General features: G+C 36.7%; 1 protein-coding gene across 5 annotated transcripts in view; it reads left to right on the top strand.

Annotated features, from left to right (window-relative positions):
- SF3B1 (splicing factor 3b subunit 1) overlaps nt 1–14,419 on the top strand; it is a 32,869-nt gene that overhangs the window by 2,587 nt on the left and 15,863 nt on the right. For 2 of the 5 annotated variants that reach the window (XR_004969306.1, XM_036319335.1), the window contains exons 2-7: nt 5,577–5,743; nt 7,037–7,141; nt 8,008–8,122; nt 9,955–10,034; nt 10,935–11,105; nt 13,999–14,236. Coding sequence is in view for 4 of the 5 variants with exons in the window: in XM_036319335.1 (XP_036175228.1) it covers nt 5,577–5,743; nt 7,037–7,141; nt 8,008–8,122; nt 9,955–10,034; nt 10,935–11,105; nt 13,999–14,236 (876 nt within the window). In the remaining variant the exon portion in view is untranslated. Of the gene's footprint in view, nt 1–5,576; nt 5,744–7,036; nt 7,142–8,007; nt 8,123–8,343; nt 10,035–10,934; nt 11,106–13,998; nt 14,237–14,419 lie in introns of those variants that run through there. The other 3 variants (XM_036319338.1, XM_036319337.1, XM_036319336.1) reach the window with 3 other exon arrangements.

Here is a 14,419-nt window from a genome sequence, read left to right as displayed (position 1 = left end):
ATATTTTATTGATTTTTTACAGAGAGGAAGGGAGAGAGATAGAGAGTTAGAAACATCGATGAGCGAGAAACATCGATCAGCTGCCACCTGCACATCTCCCATGGGGAGATGTGCCCGAAACCCAGGTACATGCCCTTGACCGGAATCGAACCTGGGACCTTTCAGTCCGCAGGCCGACGCTCTATCCACTGAGCCAAACTGGTTTCGGCTAGATTACTTCTGTTTTAGGAAAGTCATTGGTTGTGGTAAATCAAGGACCACCATTCTTCCTTATGCCATTGAATGCAATTGAGGTAGTTGAGAGGGGGACTTGAAATTTTTTTGTTATTGGTGGTGTTTTTGGTTTTTGTTAATCCTCACCCGAGGGTGTTTTTCCATTGGTTTTCAGAGAGGGAAAGAGAGAGAAATATTAATGTCAGAGAAAAACATGGATTGGTTGGTTGCTTCCTGCTGGAGCCCGACCAGAGCCCCGGGCCAGGGAGGAGCCTGCAACCAAGGTATGTGCTCTTGACCGGAATCAAACCTGGTACCTTTTAGAGCTGAAGCTCTATCCACTGAGCCAAACCGGCAATTTTTGATTTAGAGTTGTTCATCATTATGTTATTTAAGTAAAGAAGATCATATAATCTTTTTATCCTAAATAATGCTGCTGGGAAAAACGATTCTTTGTTGTATTTTGTCATTTAAGAAATTTTTTAAAAAATACTTTTTTTTTTAAATATATTTTATTGATTTTTTACAGAGAGGAAGGGAGAGAGATAGAGAGTTAGAAACATCGATGAGCGAGAAACATCGATCAGCTGCCTCCTGCACATCTCCCACTGGGGATGTGCCCGCAACCCAGGTACATGCCCTTGACCGGAATCGAACCTGGGACCTTTCAGTCCGCAGGCCGACGCTCTATCCACTGAGCCAAACCGGTTTTGGCAAAAAATACTTTTATTGCCAGGCCAGCGTGCTTCAGTGGTTGAGCGTTGAGCTATGAACCAGGAGGTTATGGTTCTATTCCCGGTCAGGGCACATGCCCAGGGTTGTGGGCTCGATCACCAGTAGGGGGTGTGCAGGAGGCAGCCGATCAATGATTCTCTCTCATCATTGATGTTTCTATTTCTCTCTCCTGTTCCCTGATCCAAACCAGCCAGTGTCCTTGACATCCTCTTTAACCAACTTGATTACTTCTTACCTTGATCAGTGTGGCTTATGCTTTCCAGTATTGAAATATTAAAATGAAATAAAAATTTCGGAACTTTTTGCACGTGTCAAATGTAGACAATTATTAGTGCGCATAATCTTGCTATCCAGCAGTTCTTCAGATATTGCTGACTATGGCAAGTGGGGGAATAGTTTTCTGTTTTGGAAAGGAAAAATGGATTATCCAAAAATTCCAGTGGCTTGTTTTGCCACTATCTCTTGAGTAGATATTTTTTGGTATCACAAAGTTGAAAGTTTTTTTCTCTAATTTTTTGCTTGCAGAATGCCTGAGATAGTTATTTTTTCTGCATGTTCTGAAATTTTGTTTTTCTATGTTCACTTAGTTATTTTGCTTTGTATACTTTTGTGGACTTCAGTATGAATATTGCTAGTAAAAGAAAAGGGAAAAGTTGCTTAAGGATTTTGAAAAGGATTTTTTCTTCAGAATTTAGTTATTGAATTAATGTTAATCAGGAGTTCATCGTTTAGGAATTGATATCTGTAATTTTCAGTAAAATAATTTCCCATTGTAGTTAGTTGTCTTACTGGAATTTTGTTTAAGGGAAAGGCTGAGAGGTGAGATATTTTTCTGGATGTCTTTTAGAAGTCTCATTTGAAAAATCCTTGCTCATCAATTGCACTGGCTGTGCAGAATGGATGACACTTATGGACCTGACTAAAAAGTGTCAGTGAATGGTTAACATCCAAAGGCTATGCTCTGTAACATGTAATGAACAGTGATTAAAAGATTGCAAACAATATGAATTTAAAATTAAGAATAAAAACACATCAAAGAGGAGGAAATGCTACAAGCTGGAGTTAGCAGTATCTGGGGCATAGAAATAAAAGGCACAGAAGGGTAAATGAGTAGAGGGACAGAACTTGGTTGTATGAGGTGTGACCAGTGGTGGTTAATCTCAGTTTACTTAGGTCTTAGTTTAAAATGCAAATAATAGATAAGATGTTACCCATAGTTCTGAGGTACTATTTTTTGATGTCAAACTGAACTGCCAGATAAAATTTGATGTATTTGTTAGACAAGTGTAATTTTAGCATTACATTTTTCTGACTTAAAAGTAACGTAGTAGCCCTAGGCGGTGCTCTCAGTAGATAGAGCGTCAGCCTGTGGCCCAAAGGGTCCTGGTTTGATTCTGGTCAGGGGCACGTGCCTTGGTGGTAGGTTCCTCCCCGGACCAGGCCCTGTCGGGGCTCGTGCAGGAGGCAACCAATTGGTGTGTTTCTCTCACATTGATGTTTCTCTCTGTCTTTCCCTCTCTCTAAAAATCAATGGAAAAATATCCTTGGATGAGGATTTAAAAATTTTTTTAATGTAATTTTTTAAAGGAAACACTATTATCTTCATTGAGGATATGCTTTTCATTGATTCTAGAGAGGAAAGTAGAAGGAGAGAGAGAAATCTACGTGAGAGAAACATTGATTGGTTGCTTCTCATATGCCTTCCTGAGATCCAACCTGAACCTTGCGTATGTGTCCTGACCAGGAATTGAACTTGCGACCCTTCGGTGCACAGGACAACACTTCAGACAGCCAGTGCTATAGTAACTTTTAAGTAAATGGAAATAATTTTTAAAAAATATTTTATTGATTTTTTACAGAGAGGAAGGGAAAGGGATAGAGAGTTAGAAACATCTATGAGAGAGAAACATTGATCAGTGAAGCTACATGCCCTTGACTGGAATCGAACCTGGGACCCTTCACTCCGCAGGCCAACGCTCTATCCACTGAGCCAAACCGGTCAGGGCTGGAAATAATTTTTTGAATGAATTGAGATTTCAAATGGGCTAGCTCACAAATGTATTAATTAATTCACAATTAATATTGACCTTCTAGGGAAGGCTTTGTTTTCTGGTGGTTGAAATGTTTCTAAGATCAGAATTCCCTTCCAAAAAAGGGGGGGAGTTTTAGTTGAATAATGACATTTCTGTAGATAATTGGAGCAAGTTTAGTTTTTTAAAAAGCATGTCTATATCTTAACATGTAGAAGATTTTACATTACCTAATCAATTAACAAGATCAGTAAAGCCAGAAAAGAAAAAAAATGACAAAGATTCAGAAGAGTTGGAACTTTTGAGGTTAAAGATATTTCATAAAAGATCTAAGAATTTTGAGATTTGGGTACAAACTGGGGCTGCTAGCTCAGTAGTAAACCTGTTCCATTACTTTGAGTTCCTGAGACTTGTTCTCACTCTTGTAGGGAAATGTGCCTGCCCCAGCTGTGCCTTAGACTCGGTACTCTTATTCCATTTTCTCTGCACCCATCTTTGGAACTACAGAGGGTTTTCTCCCTTAGCGTGGGGTCGGGATGAGCATTTGAATCTTTCCCCTTTTGGATCCTTGCAAACTAATAAATTAGCTTTTTTTTTTAAATTTTGTTTTATTGCTTAAAGTATTACAAAGAGTATTATATATGTCTCTCCCTCCCTCCCCCCGACATTCAATAAATTAGCTTTTTAAAGTAGCTGGTATTGCCCTGGCCGGTTTGGCTCAGTGGATGGAGTGTCGGCCTGTGGACTGAGGGGTCCCGGGTTTGATTCCGGTCAGGGGCGTGTGCCTTGGTTGCGGGCACATCCCTGGTGGGGGGCGTGCAGGAGGCAGCTGGTTGATGTTTCTCTCATCGATGTTTCTGGCTCTCTGTCCCTCTCCCTTCTCTATGGGGGACCAATAAAATATTTTTAAAAAAATTAAAGTAGCTGGTATTAAGGTGTAATTCAGTTGAAGGTAATGATCTAGCAAAAATGAAAGCATGAGTTAGGCTACAGAAATCACTGGCAGTAAAAACTTTGTTTCTTTCTGCCACCCTGTGTTATCCAGATAATTAAAATGAAACATTTAAACATTTAAAATTGTAATTTAAAGTTACCTGGTGTCAGGAAAGGCTAAAAAAATTGGGAGGACTCATCTGTATTTGAAGGACATAAAGACATGACAATTAAGTGCAATGCCTGGCTCTTGCTTGAATTGTGGAAAAGGATGTTTGTTACTAGGACAATTGGGGAGATATGAAGCTAGATAATATATTAGATGATAATGTTATTAAGGTTTGACATGCTCATTTCTTGAGCATGTTAAATCTGTTGTGGTTATTTATATAAGAGAATGTCCTAGATCTGGAAATAGATGCAGAAATATTAGGAGTTTTAAATGGTTTAGAAAAGTTATATGTACACACATTTGCTTTATCTCATATAGACAGAGTTGATGAATACAGATAAGTATATGTGAGTGTTCACTGTATTTTAATTTTTCCTACTCTTGACAAAATTAAAAATTGAGAAGTTTGGGGGGCATTTGAGGAGAGTTGATTCGTCATTCACCAGATATCGGTCTTCTAAATACTAGACCTGTGAATAGAAAACATGGTGCTTGGGGAGGTCGGGGTGGTGATTTAATCCTTTAAAAAAACCTTTATGTTGTAGGAAACTGAGGTACACATGTTTAAATGAAGTATTAATTAGTAGAGAAAGAACCTTTCTTTGAAGGCAGATGTTTTGATTTCAGATCTCAGACTTTATAAAAAATCATAGTTATACACACTTTTTTTCCAACCTTTATTTTTTGTGTATTGATTTTAGAGAGGGAGGGTGGGAGAGAGAGGAAGAGAAAGAGAAGCATTGATTTGTTGCTTCACTTATTTGTTGCATTCGTTGATTGTTGTTTGTGCCCTGACTGCGGATTGAACCCCGAAACGTTAGCACATCAGGACCGTGCTCCAATCAACCAAGTTCTACCCGGCCAGGGCTAGATCTCAGACTCTAATAAGTGTAATGATGGTTGCAGCCAAATTATGCAGAGTTCTGAATTCCATGCTTAAGAATTTAGATTGCCCTTTATTTTACTGTTCACAGTGTGAGCCTAGCTGTTTAGGACATGACTTGGGAGCGTGTTAGGAATGCAGAAAGTTGAGTGTGATCCAGGCCTACTGCATTTTAACAAAATCTGTAGACAATTCGTTTCACGTTCAAGTTTGAGGACCACTTTCCATAGTGCTGTTTTTATATTTTTGGTAGTGTTGAGTTTGGAATAATCTTGAGTGTTATTCTTTGTCCCTAGTCAATATTGACAGTATTATTTTTTAAGTTGGAGAAAGGTTTAGAATTCAACAGTAATTTAATAAACGTTGGTAACCCATTCTTAATGTAAGAGTAATTTGTTGTTCCATATGGGAGTATTTATTGTCTATTGATTTGGAGATATATTAAATGTATTAAAAATCAATGCTTTATATAGTTATAGTTCTAACCCTTTATATGGTATAATTAGTTTGTATATTTAGAAGAATATCCTAAATAATACCTAGTAGGGAAATGCATTATGTTGAGTGCTCTTTGGAAATGAAATTAAAGTCTGTGTTAACTTTCTTACAGATATCGAAGCACAGATTCGAGAAATTCAAGGCAAGAAGGCAGCTCTTGATGAAGCTCAAGGAGTGGGCCTTGATTCTACAGGTTATTATGACCAGGAAATATATGGTGGAAGTGACAGCAGATTTGCTGGGTATGTGACATCAATTGCTGCAACTGAACTTGAAGATGTAAGTACAAAGTGTACAAGGGTCAAGCATTTTTAATTTTCTTTGGGTGGAGAGCAAGAAATAAAAAGGTATTTTCTCTTTGAGTCATCTGGCTTAATCTGCAGACATTTTGGAAATTGGGAGATCTTCCTTTTGGAGGATAAAACTGTTGAAAGAATCCTTCCTCCAAATAAAAATAATAAAAACAGCGATTTAAACAGAAAGAATCCTTCCTCTTAGTTCTGAACCGTTATGTTTATTTATCTAGCAAAGCACCTACAAATCATTAATTGTATAAAGTAAATCCTTACTACTGAGCTCTGTTTAGAGTAACCCACACGGGAAGTGACTTCATAGTGAGCAGCCATCTGTCCTTGTGACCTGAATCTGACTTGTGCTTAGTGCTGTTTTGTTATTGATATTATTAATGGATTCTTCGTGCCTGTTTCAGTTATTCTGGAGGATGACCACTTTCATTTTGAAATACATCTGAGTGTTTTTATATATTCCCATAGCTTACATTTTGTCAGATCATCTCAAACATCCAAATATGGTGAAATAGCTATCCCTTTTTTATATGATTCAGTAATAGACATTTTATGGATATAGGTAATCAAACTTGTTATTTTTATGACACTCAAGCCACATTTTATTTTGTAGTTGGCACTTTTTAAAAAGTAAATTAGAAAGTTGCAAAGGTAAAATTTCTAGAAGCCTATCATACCTCTGGTAAGAGATAGTGGTGGCTATATGTTCCAGAAACTGAAGGAGAAATTGTTTCATTTTTAAATCAGTGGTAAGATCTTGAGAGTTACCCATTGTTGTATTTCTTACACTAGTAAAATAATACAACACTTTCTGCTTAAATATTATTACAAGGGAAACAAGTACATTTAAAACATTATCTTTTACTTGTTTTTGTGGTTAAATCATGCTAACAAACAAACACAAACAAAAAAGGAAAGTGGAGATTTTTAAATAAACTTTAGTTTCCAGATGTGAACAACAAATTTCATCATGCCCTCTGAGAAAACAAAATGCTCAGGTTTTTCTAGTTCATACTTACTTTATTTTAATTGGCTTCCACAGAAAGCATTTCTTGTTTAATATTTTTAAATGAGTAAAAACTAAGGTTAATTTCTTTAATAACTTTTTTTGAGTTGAAAACTCACATGTTTATAAGTTCTGTGAACAAGGGTTTAGACCTCACACTGTCAGTAAGTCTTTAGATTTCATGTTGAATCTTAGTATAATTTTTCTAATTTTTAAATTCTGATGTTTTGTTTATGGCTTTCTGGTGGCATTTTATTGCAGGATGACGACGACTACTCATCATCTACAAGTTTGCTTGGTCAGAAGAAGCCAGGATATCATGCCCCTGTGGCGTTGCTTAATGATATACCACAATCAACAGAACAGGTGACCTTTTTCTTTTTTGTTAAATCCAGAGTTTACTCAGCTAAAGAAAACTCTCTCAATTCCCATGGAAGCCCATATATATATATTTTTAAAATATATTTTATTGATTTTGTACAGAGAGGAAGGGAGAGAGATAGAGAGTTAGAAACATTGATGAGAGAGAAACATCGATCAGCTGCCTCCTGCACATCTCCTACTGGGGATGTGCCCGCAATCCAGGCACATGCCCTTGACCGGAATCGAACCTGGGACCTTTCAGTCCGCAGGCCGACGCTCTATCCACTGAGCCAAACTGGTTCTGCCATGGAAGCCTGTATATTTTAAGAGTCAAGTTATTAGAATGTTTTGAGGAGAGTTGATTTGGGAAATTAGAAATAATAGTTATTAATTTCTTTTTAAATGCTGACCCAAGGATATTTTTCCATGGATTTTAGAGAGAGTAGAAGGGAGGGCGAGAGACAGAGAGACAAATTGATTGGTTGCCTTCTGCCCGTGCCCCGACCAGGGCTAAGAATCAAGCCTGCAACCGAGGCATGTGCCCTTGACTGGAATCGAACCCGGGACCATTTAGTCTGCAGGTTGGCGCTTTATCCATTGAGCCAAACCAGCTGGGGCAATACTTAGCAAATTTTATAAAGGTAATCATTTTATGAAGACTTGAACTATGGAAATACGGACGGGTATTTTTTTCATTTCTATGTTACTTATTTTTTCATATTAATACTTATCCCTAAAATTAATATTTCTTTTATTAATAGGCATTTATTAAACATTTTACATGTTTTATAATGTTCTGCTTTTTGTTTAAGATATTCTGTTTGGTTATTTAATAAAGTGGGTATTAAGTAGGACATCCCTCTTTTCAGTATGATCCATTTGCTGAGCACCGACCTCCAAAGATTGCTGACCGGGAAGATGAATACAAAAAGCACAGGCGGACCATGATAATTTCCCCAGAGCGTCTTGATCCTTTTGCAGATGGTAATTCTTTCCCACTTTTCTTTAGTATTCACGAATTTGCTTGTATTAAGCTCTCTTTAGCCCTTTGATTTTTTTTGGCATGCTTATGAATTTGCTTTTCTTTTTAAAAATCCCCCTTATTATAGATGTGTATAGATTTGGTTGAAGTCAAAGATGCCATATTCTTCATCTTTATAATACAAGTTTTCTTTCCAGGTAGAAGGACAAGAAAATAATGAGCCAATGCCATAGAAACGCAAAGGGTTAAAGGTTTTTCTTTTACTTTTGTTTTGGGTACGCTTTCTATACTTGGAACAAATGTGTTTTTCTGGTCAAAATACTTTCAAATTCTTGAAAGTTTTCATTCCAAATCCTAGATTTTAGGATTGTTACTTTTGAGAAACTTTCTCACATTAGAGCTCCCCTCATATTTCTCTAAATATAGTTTAGTAAGTGCACCTACTTTGCTTTAAGCATACTTAAAATTAAAACAAAAGTATGTATACAAAGGCTTTGATATTTTTAATAGTTGGAGTCTGTTTTGCTAATTTTAGTGTGCAGGTCAGCACAGGGGGCACAGTGAGCCTGATGGATGCTTTCCTCGGGTGAGTTTCAAAATCAAAATTAGGTGCCTGTTTCTTAAAATTGAGATTCTGCTGCAGGTTTACAAACTAGACTTTCAGCCTGCATGAATTAGTATAGGGATATTCTTTTTTTACTTGCATAATTGTAATTGATTTAAACATGTATGTCAGAATTCACAGGCCCATACTAACTGTCCTTAATTTCTTTCCTACAGCAGTACTGCTATATGCCAGTCCTGTCTGCATTCTTAAGGGTGCAGTTCAACACATCCTCTCTAGATTATGGTGAAAAAGTATTCCAAAGGAAGTCTTATCAGAGCTAGTGTCAGAAAGAATGACACTACCAATTGGGCATGATCTTCAGCATAGGAAATGTCTTAGAATTTTATTATTTTATTTTTCTTAAATTGTGATGCTATACTACTGTATAGCTAATTATCACATTTTATAAAACATAGTGTTCCTCTGTGAATCTTGTTATATACTGTTTGGGCTTCTTTAAGATATTTTGAAGTTTGAAAAGCAAATACTGAAACTTGAACCAAGAGACTAACACATCTCTTTGTATGCCGCTTCTCTTCTATGTGCATCATAATAACTGGTAGAAAGTAATATATTCAAGTAATATATTTTCATTTGTAATCATACTTTCTAAAGATAAAAATGTTTCTGGGTCAACAAAACTTTAACAAGCATGAAGCCCTTTTTTAGTAACCTGACATGAGAATAAGATTATAGGTATATTTAAAAAAATCAGATTTGCTAAACTATAACTGTTTTAGAACATTGTATGAAGAACTTACCTAGTTATAGTTATTTGTAGTTAGGATTTTAACAGCTTGCAACAGGTAATGTTTTGAATATAAATATCTTTCCAAAGTGTTACTAATGGTAAAGAGATAATTTTCTAGGCTTCTATTCTGCTGCTTGAAGTCAGAACTGCTGATGGAGACAAAGGCACGAAAGTGTACGTATTCCGGATTAGCAACCCAGGAACCCATCACTTCTGAAGACTAAACTGTGCTGTCATTTTGCTTTTATATGCATTAAAATATTTGTTTTAAACTGCTGTAGATGTTTGTGTTCAAACAGGTTAAATTGATCAGCAAACTCAATAAAAAGTAAGATGTATAATTATTAAAGTTTTCCATCAAAAAATAAATTAAATGATATGGAATAACATAATATTAGAGCAGGGCAGATAAATCAGTTGAACCTAATTATAGTTTATTTATTGTACTCTTGTCCTGTTGCTGTTCTTTTCTGCAGGAGGGAAGACCCCTGATCCTAAAATGAATGCTAGAACTTACATGGATGTAATGCGAGAGCAGCATTTGACTAAAGAAGAGGTATGAACCTGCTCTTTATTTTAATGGTTGTGAAAGACTAGAAATAAAGCTGAGATTGAGAGACTTACATTTCCTTTTCATTTGCTGAACAAGTAATTCAGTATTATTAATAAAAGTAAAGTTGAGACAGAACCTTACCCAAAATTCTACCACCTCCCGTGTTAAGCTTTTTTTCTGTCCTTTTCTAGTCCCGGCCCCTTGGCCATACACATACATATGTTTCTTCCAGTGACTGTGTCCGTGGGGAGGATGATAGTGTGTACCTGAAGCCAGTGTGTAAGGAAAAAGCCAAGTAGCTAAACCATTCCTTGGAAAACCTCTAATTCTCCCATAAAATTGAGTTTGGATATGGTTGGAGAATTCTGAAGAATTCCTGCTGGCTTACAGAAATTGCTTCATTTTGTTTCAGTAATTAGCCTTCATAACTTTATTATGAATACATAATGAATTGTCTAAATTAAGTGGGGTGATGGAAATTAAATGGATTTGTTGGGATGTTATATATAATATTTACATAATTAAAATCATAATTTAAAATTTTTCACTTTTTACCACTTTTCTATCTTGTTACATATTCTGATTTGCTGTTTATATGAGTTTTAAATAAAACTATTTTTCAATGGAAGCATTTTAGTTCTCTACCATTGGCTGAAGATTTGCTTCACTGTCTAGAGTAGGGTGCTCTCTTATAAATTCTGTACTTGCTCATCTACTGTGCAGAAGGACATTGTATGAAACGAAATACAGAGAAGAGGGAAAATAAGACCAGGACTACCACTAGCATAGGAAGGAGAGTGAGTGAAGAATGACATGACGTTAAATAGAAATGTTTGTACTAATGATATGAAAATATGTTGAAAACGTTTTAAAGATACTCAGTGATTATTCAATTATTTTCAGAGAGAAATTAGGCAACAACTAGCAGAAAAAGCTAAAGCTGGAGAACTGAAAGTCGTCAATGGAGCAGCAGCGTCCCAGCCTCCCTCAAAACGAAAACGCCGTTGGGATCAAACAGCTGATCAGACTCCTGGTGCCACTCCCAAAAAGCTGTCAAGTTGGGATCAAGCAGAGGTGGTTACATTGTATTTTTTAATACTATTATAATTTTTTTCTCTCACATGAAATGTATTGTCTGCTTTCATGACAATAGCAGACTGGGTGGCTTAAGAAACATACACATATACACACACACATATTTTTAAAATATATTTTATTGATTTTTTACAGAGAGGAAAGGAGAGGGATAGAGAGTTAGAAATATCGATCTGCTATCTCCTGCACACCCCCTACTGGGGATGTGCCCACAACCAAGGTACATGCCCTTGACCAGAATCGAACCTGGGACCCTTTAGTCCCCAGCCCAATGCTCTATCCAGTGAGCCAAACTGGCTAGGGCAGACATATATTTTCTTATAGTTCTGGAAGATCAAGGTGCCAACAGATTTTGAACAAATTATGCGCTTTACTCACCTAATGGAAAATTTCCCAACTCTAACTAATACATAGAATCTTTTTAAAGGGAAAAATAACGAGTTTTAAATTTATTGTATTTATGCAAGTTTGCAAACAGAGCTAGCTAGAACTCTTAATGTTGGGTAGAGCATCCAATTTTAAAACAAATACATAAAAAGTATAGTACAAAACCTATAGAATATTTATGTCATTATTTAAATACAAATCACACTGAATCACCTAATGTGTTTCTACATATGGTATTGTCTGTACTGTGCAGTCTCTTTTGCTTATCTTCCATCCTCCCTTACCTACTATTTAGTCTCTCTATGTAAATTGCTGTGGAACCTTTGATTACTTAAATCCACTTCCAATTTTTTTTTCACCGATCTTGCTAGCATCAGTTAGAGGAGTAATGCAAATGTGATTGTAAATATAAATTAATCTTTTTTTTTTTAATATATATTTTATTGATTTTTTACAGAGAGGAAGGGAGAGAGATAGAGAGTTAGAAACATCGATGAGAGAGAAACATCGATCAGCTGCCTCCTGCACATCTCCTACTGGGGATGTGCCCGCAACCCAGGTACATGCCCTTGACCGGAATCGAACCTGGGACCTTTCAGTCCACAGACCGACGCTCTATCCACTGAGCCAAACCGGTTTCGGCAATATAAATTAATCTTAAGGATTGAAATTGTGTTGCAATATTTAGCTATAATTACCCACGTGATCCAAAATGTCTTATATTAATCAAATATATAAACACAGAATGAAGGAAAACACAAAAATAGTGTTTCTTGGTGAGAATTCAGTAGGTTTGAGAACTACTTATATAATACTGAAATTCTTTGATTGCAGATCTAGACAGAGAAACCTTTGTGCCTTTCCCAAAGTCACAGAGCTAGTAATGGCAAAACTAAGATTCATACTTAGAATGCAATATTTTTAAAATGAGGGCTTTCTTCACTGCTCCAAATTAAAACTTTAAATTGTGGTTAGTCGTAAATGTATTTGCTAGAAAGAATGTATTATTTATTTTTCTTTTTTGAAAGTACGTATCTTTTAAACAGAACGATAATCTATTCTAACTTTTAATTATAGAGAATAGCTCTAGCCGGTTTGGTTCAGTGGATAGAGCAAGCATGTCAAGATCAAAAGGCTAACATGGGCCAAATAAACAAGGTTTAAGTTTACGTGGGCCGCAAAAAAAACAGAAGCTTCAATTTTCACAGAAACGTAGGTTTATTTTGATAAGAGACATGCTGAATACAAAGGGCTGAAATACATGAGCCATTGTTAACATAAAATAATAGAACATTTTAATTAATATTTTTTCTTGAACATTAACTTACCAGACACTGAATAACTGCACAGATTAATAAGCGTAACACAAATAAACCTATTTTTCATGTTCTCCAAAAGTGAAATATTTCCTGTTGTGCACACCAAACAAGCCAGTACAAGACTAATGACGTGGCTGCTAAAATATTCGCTGCTGGTATTAGTGGAGAGAAATGGTGTGCCTGTGCGGAAGGGAAATGAATGCAATACGATTATAGTAATCAGTTATTAGTGAACGCTGTAATAATTATGCATAACAGGATATTGTAAAAAATTAAGTTATGAAATTTTTATTGAAACGTTTCTTACTGTTACATTGGCTGGGCCACAAAAATATTCATGGGCCACATGTTTGACATACTTGAGATAGAGCGTTGGCCTGCAGACCATAGGGTCCCGGGTTCAATTCCGGTCAGGGGTGCATACCTTAGTTGCAGGCTTCTCCCTGGCCCCCCGCTTTATTCTGGGCCCATGCAGAAGGCAGCCAATTGATGTGTTTCTCTCACATTGATGTTTCTCTCTCTTTCACTGGCCCTGGCCCTGGTCAGAGGCGGTCAATCGGTGTGTTTCACATCGATGTTTCTCTCTGTCTTTCCCTCTTCCACTCTACCTAAAAATCAATGGAAAAGTGTCCTCAGGTGAGGCTTAACAAAAAAAAAATAAAAGACATAAATAAAAGATCCTCTGATGAGTATTAATAAATAAATATAAATAAATAAATAAATTTAACAAATTATGGAGAAAGGAACTAAAGCATTTGTTAAAATTTTTTTTAGTGTTTATTGGGGTTACATTGGTTAATAAAGTTATATAGGTTTCAAGTGTACAATTCTATAATACAACTTCTTACATATTGTATTGTGATTACCACCCCATATCAAGTCTTTTTTCATTATTATCATTTATCTCCCATTTACCCTCTTCTACCTTCCTTAGCCCCCTTTCCCTCTGGTAATCATCGTCCCGTTGACCCTGCCCCCCACCACCCTCCCCTGACAGTTGTCAGTCTGTTCTCTGTATCTATGAGTCTGTTTCTGTTTTGTTTGTTTATTTTGTTCATTAGATTCCACATACAAGTGAGATCACATTTTAAATTTAACGGAATTTTTTTAGTTATTTTTATGTGGGTGTGTAGGTGTGTGAAATAAAATGTGTTTGTTCTGTTAAGACCCCTGGACATACCCCTTCCTTAAGATGGGATGAGACACCAGGTCGTGCAAAGGGAAGTGAGACTCCTGGAGCAACCCCAGGCTCAAAAATATGGGATCCTACACCAAGTCACACACCAGCGGGAGCTGCTACTCCTGGACGTGGGGATACACCAGGCCATGCAACACCAGGCCACGGAGGCGCAACTTCCAGTGCTCGTAAAAACCGGTGGGATGAGACCCCAAAGACGGAAAGAGGTACTTCTACTGGAGTCTGGCATTGTTTGGGTGACATACGACTTGATGAGTGGTGTATTTATAGCTCCAAATCTGTTCTCTTCTGGTTAGACAAGCAAATAACCTGCTGCTTTAGGGATAGATGAATAGCTGAGCAGTGGGGCAGGTGGCAGGGGTGGGCTAGAAGGGGGTCAATGGAGGGAT

The sequence above is a fragment of the Myotis myotis genome, unplaced genomic scaffold (genome assembly GCF_014108235.1).
Source record: "Myotis myotis isolate mMyoMyo1 unplaced genomic scaffold, mMyoMyo1.p scaffold_m19_p_8, whole genome shotgun sequence".
NCBI classification, from domain to species: domain Eukaryota; kingdom Metazoa; phylum Chordata; class Mammalia; order Chiroptera; family Vespertilionidae; genus Myotis; species Myotis myotis.
Note: the sequence above shows the minus strand (reverse complement) of the source record. Positions and strands in the feature narration are given on the sequence as shown.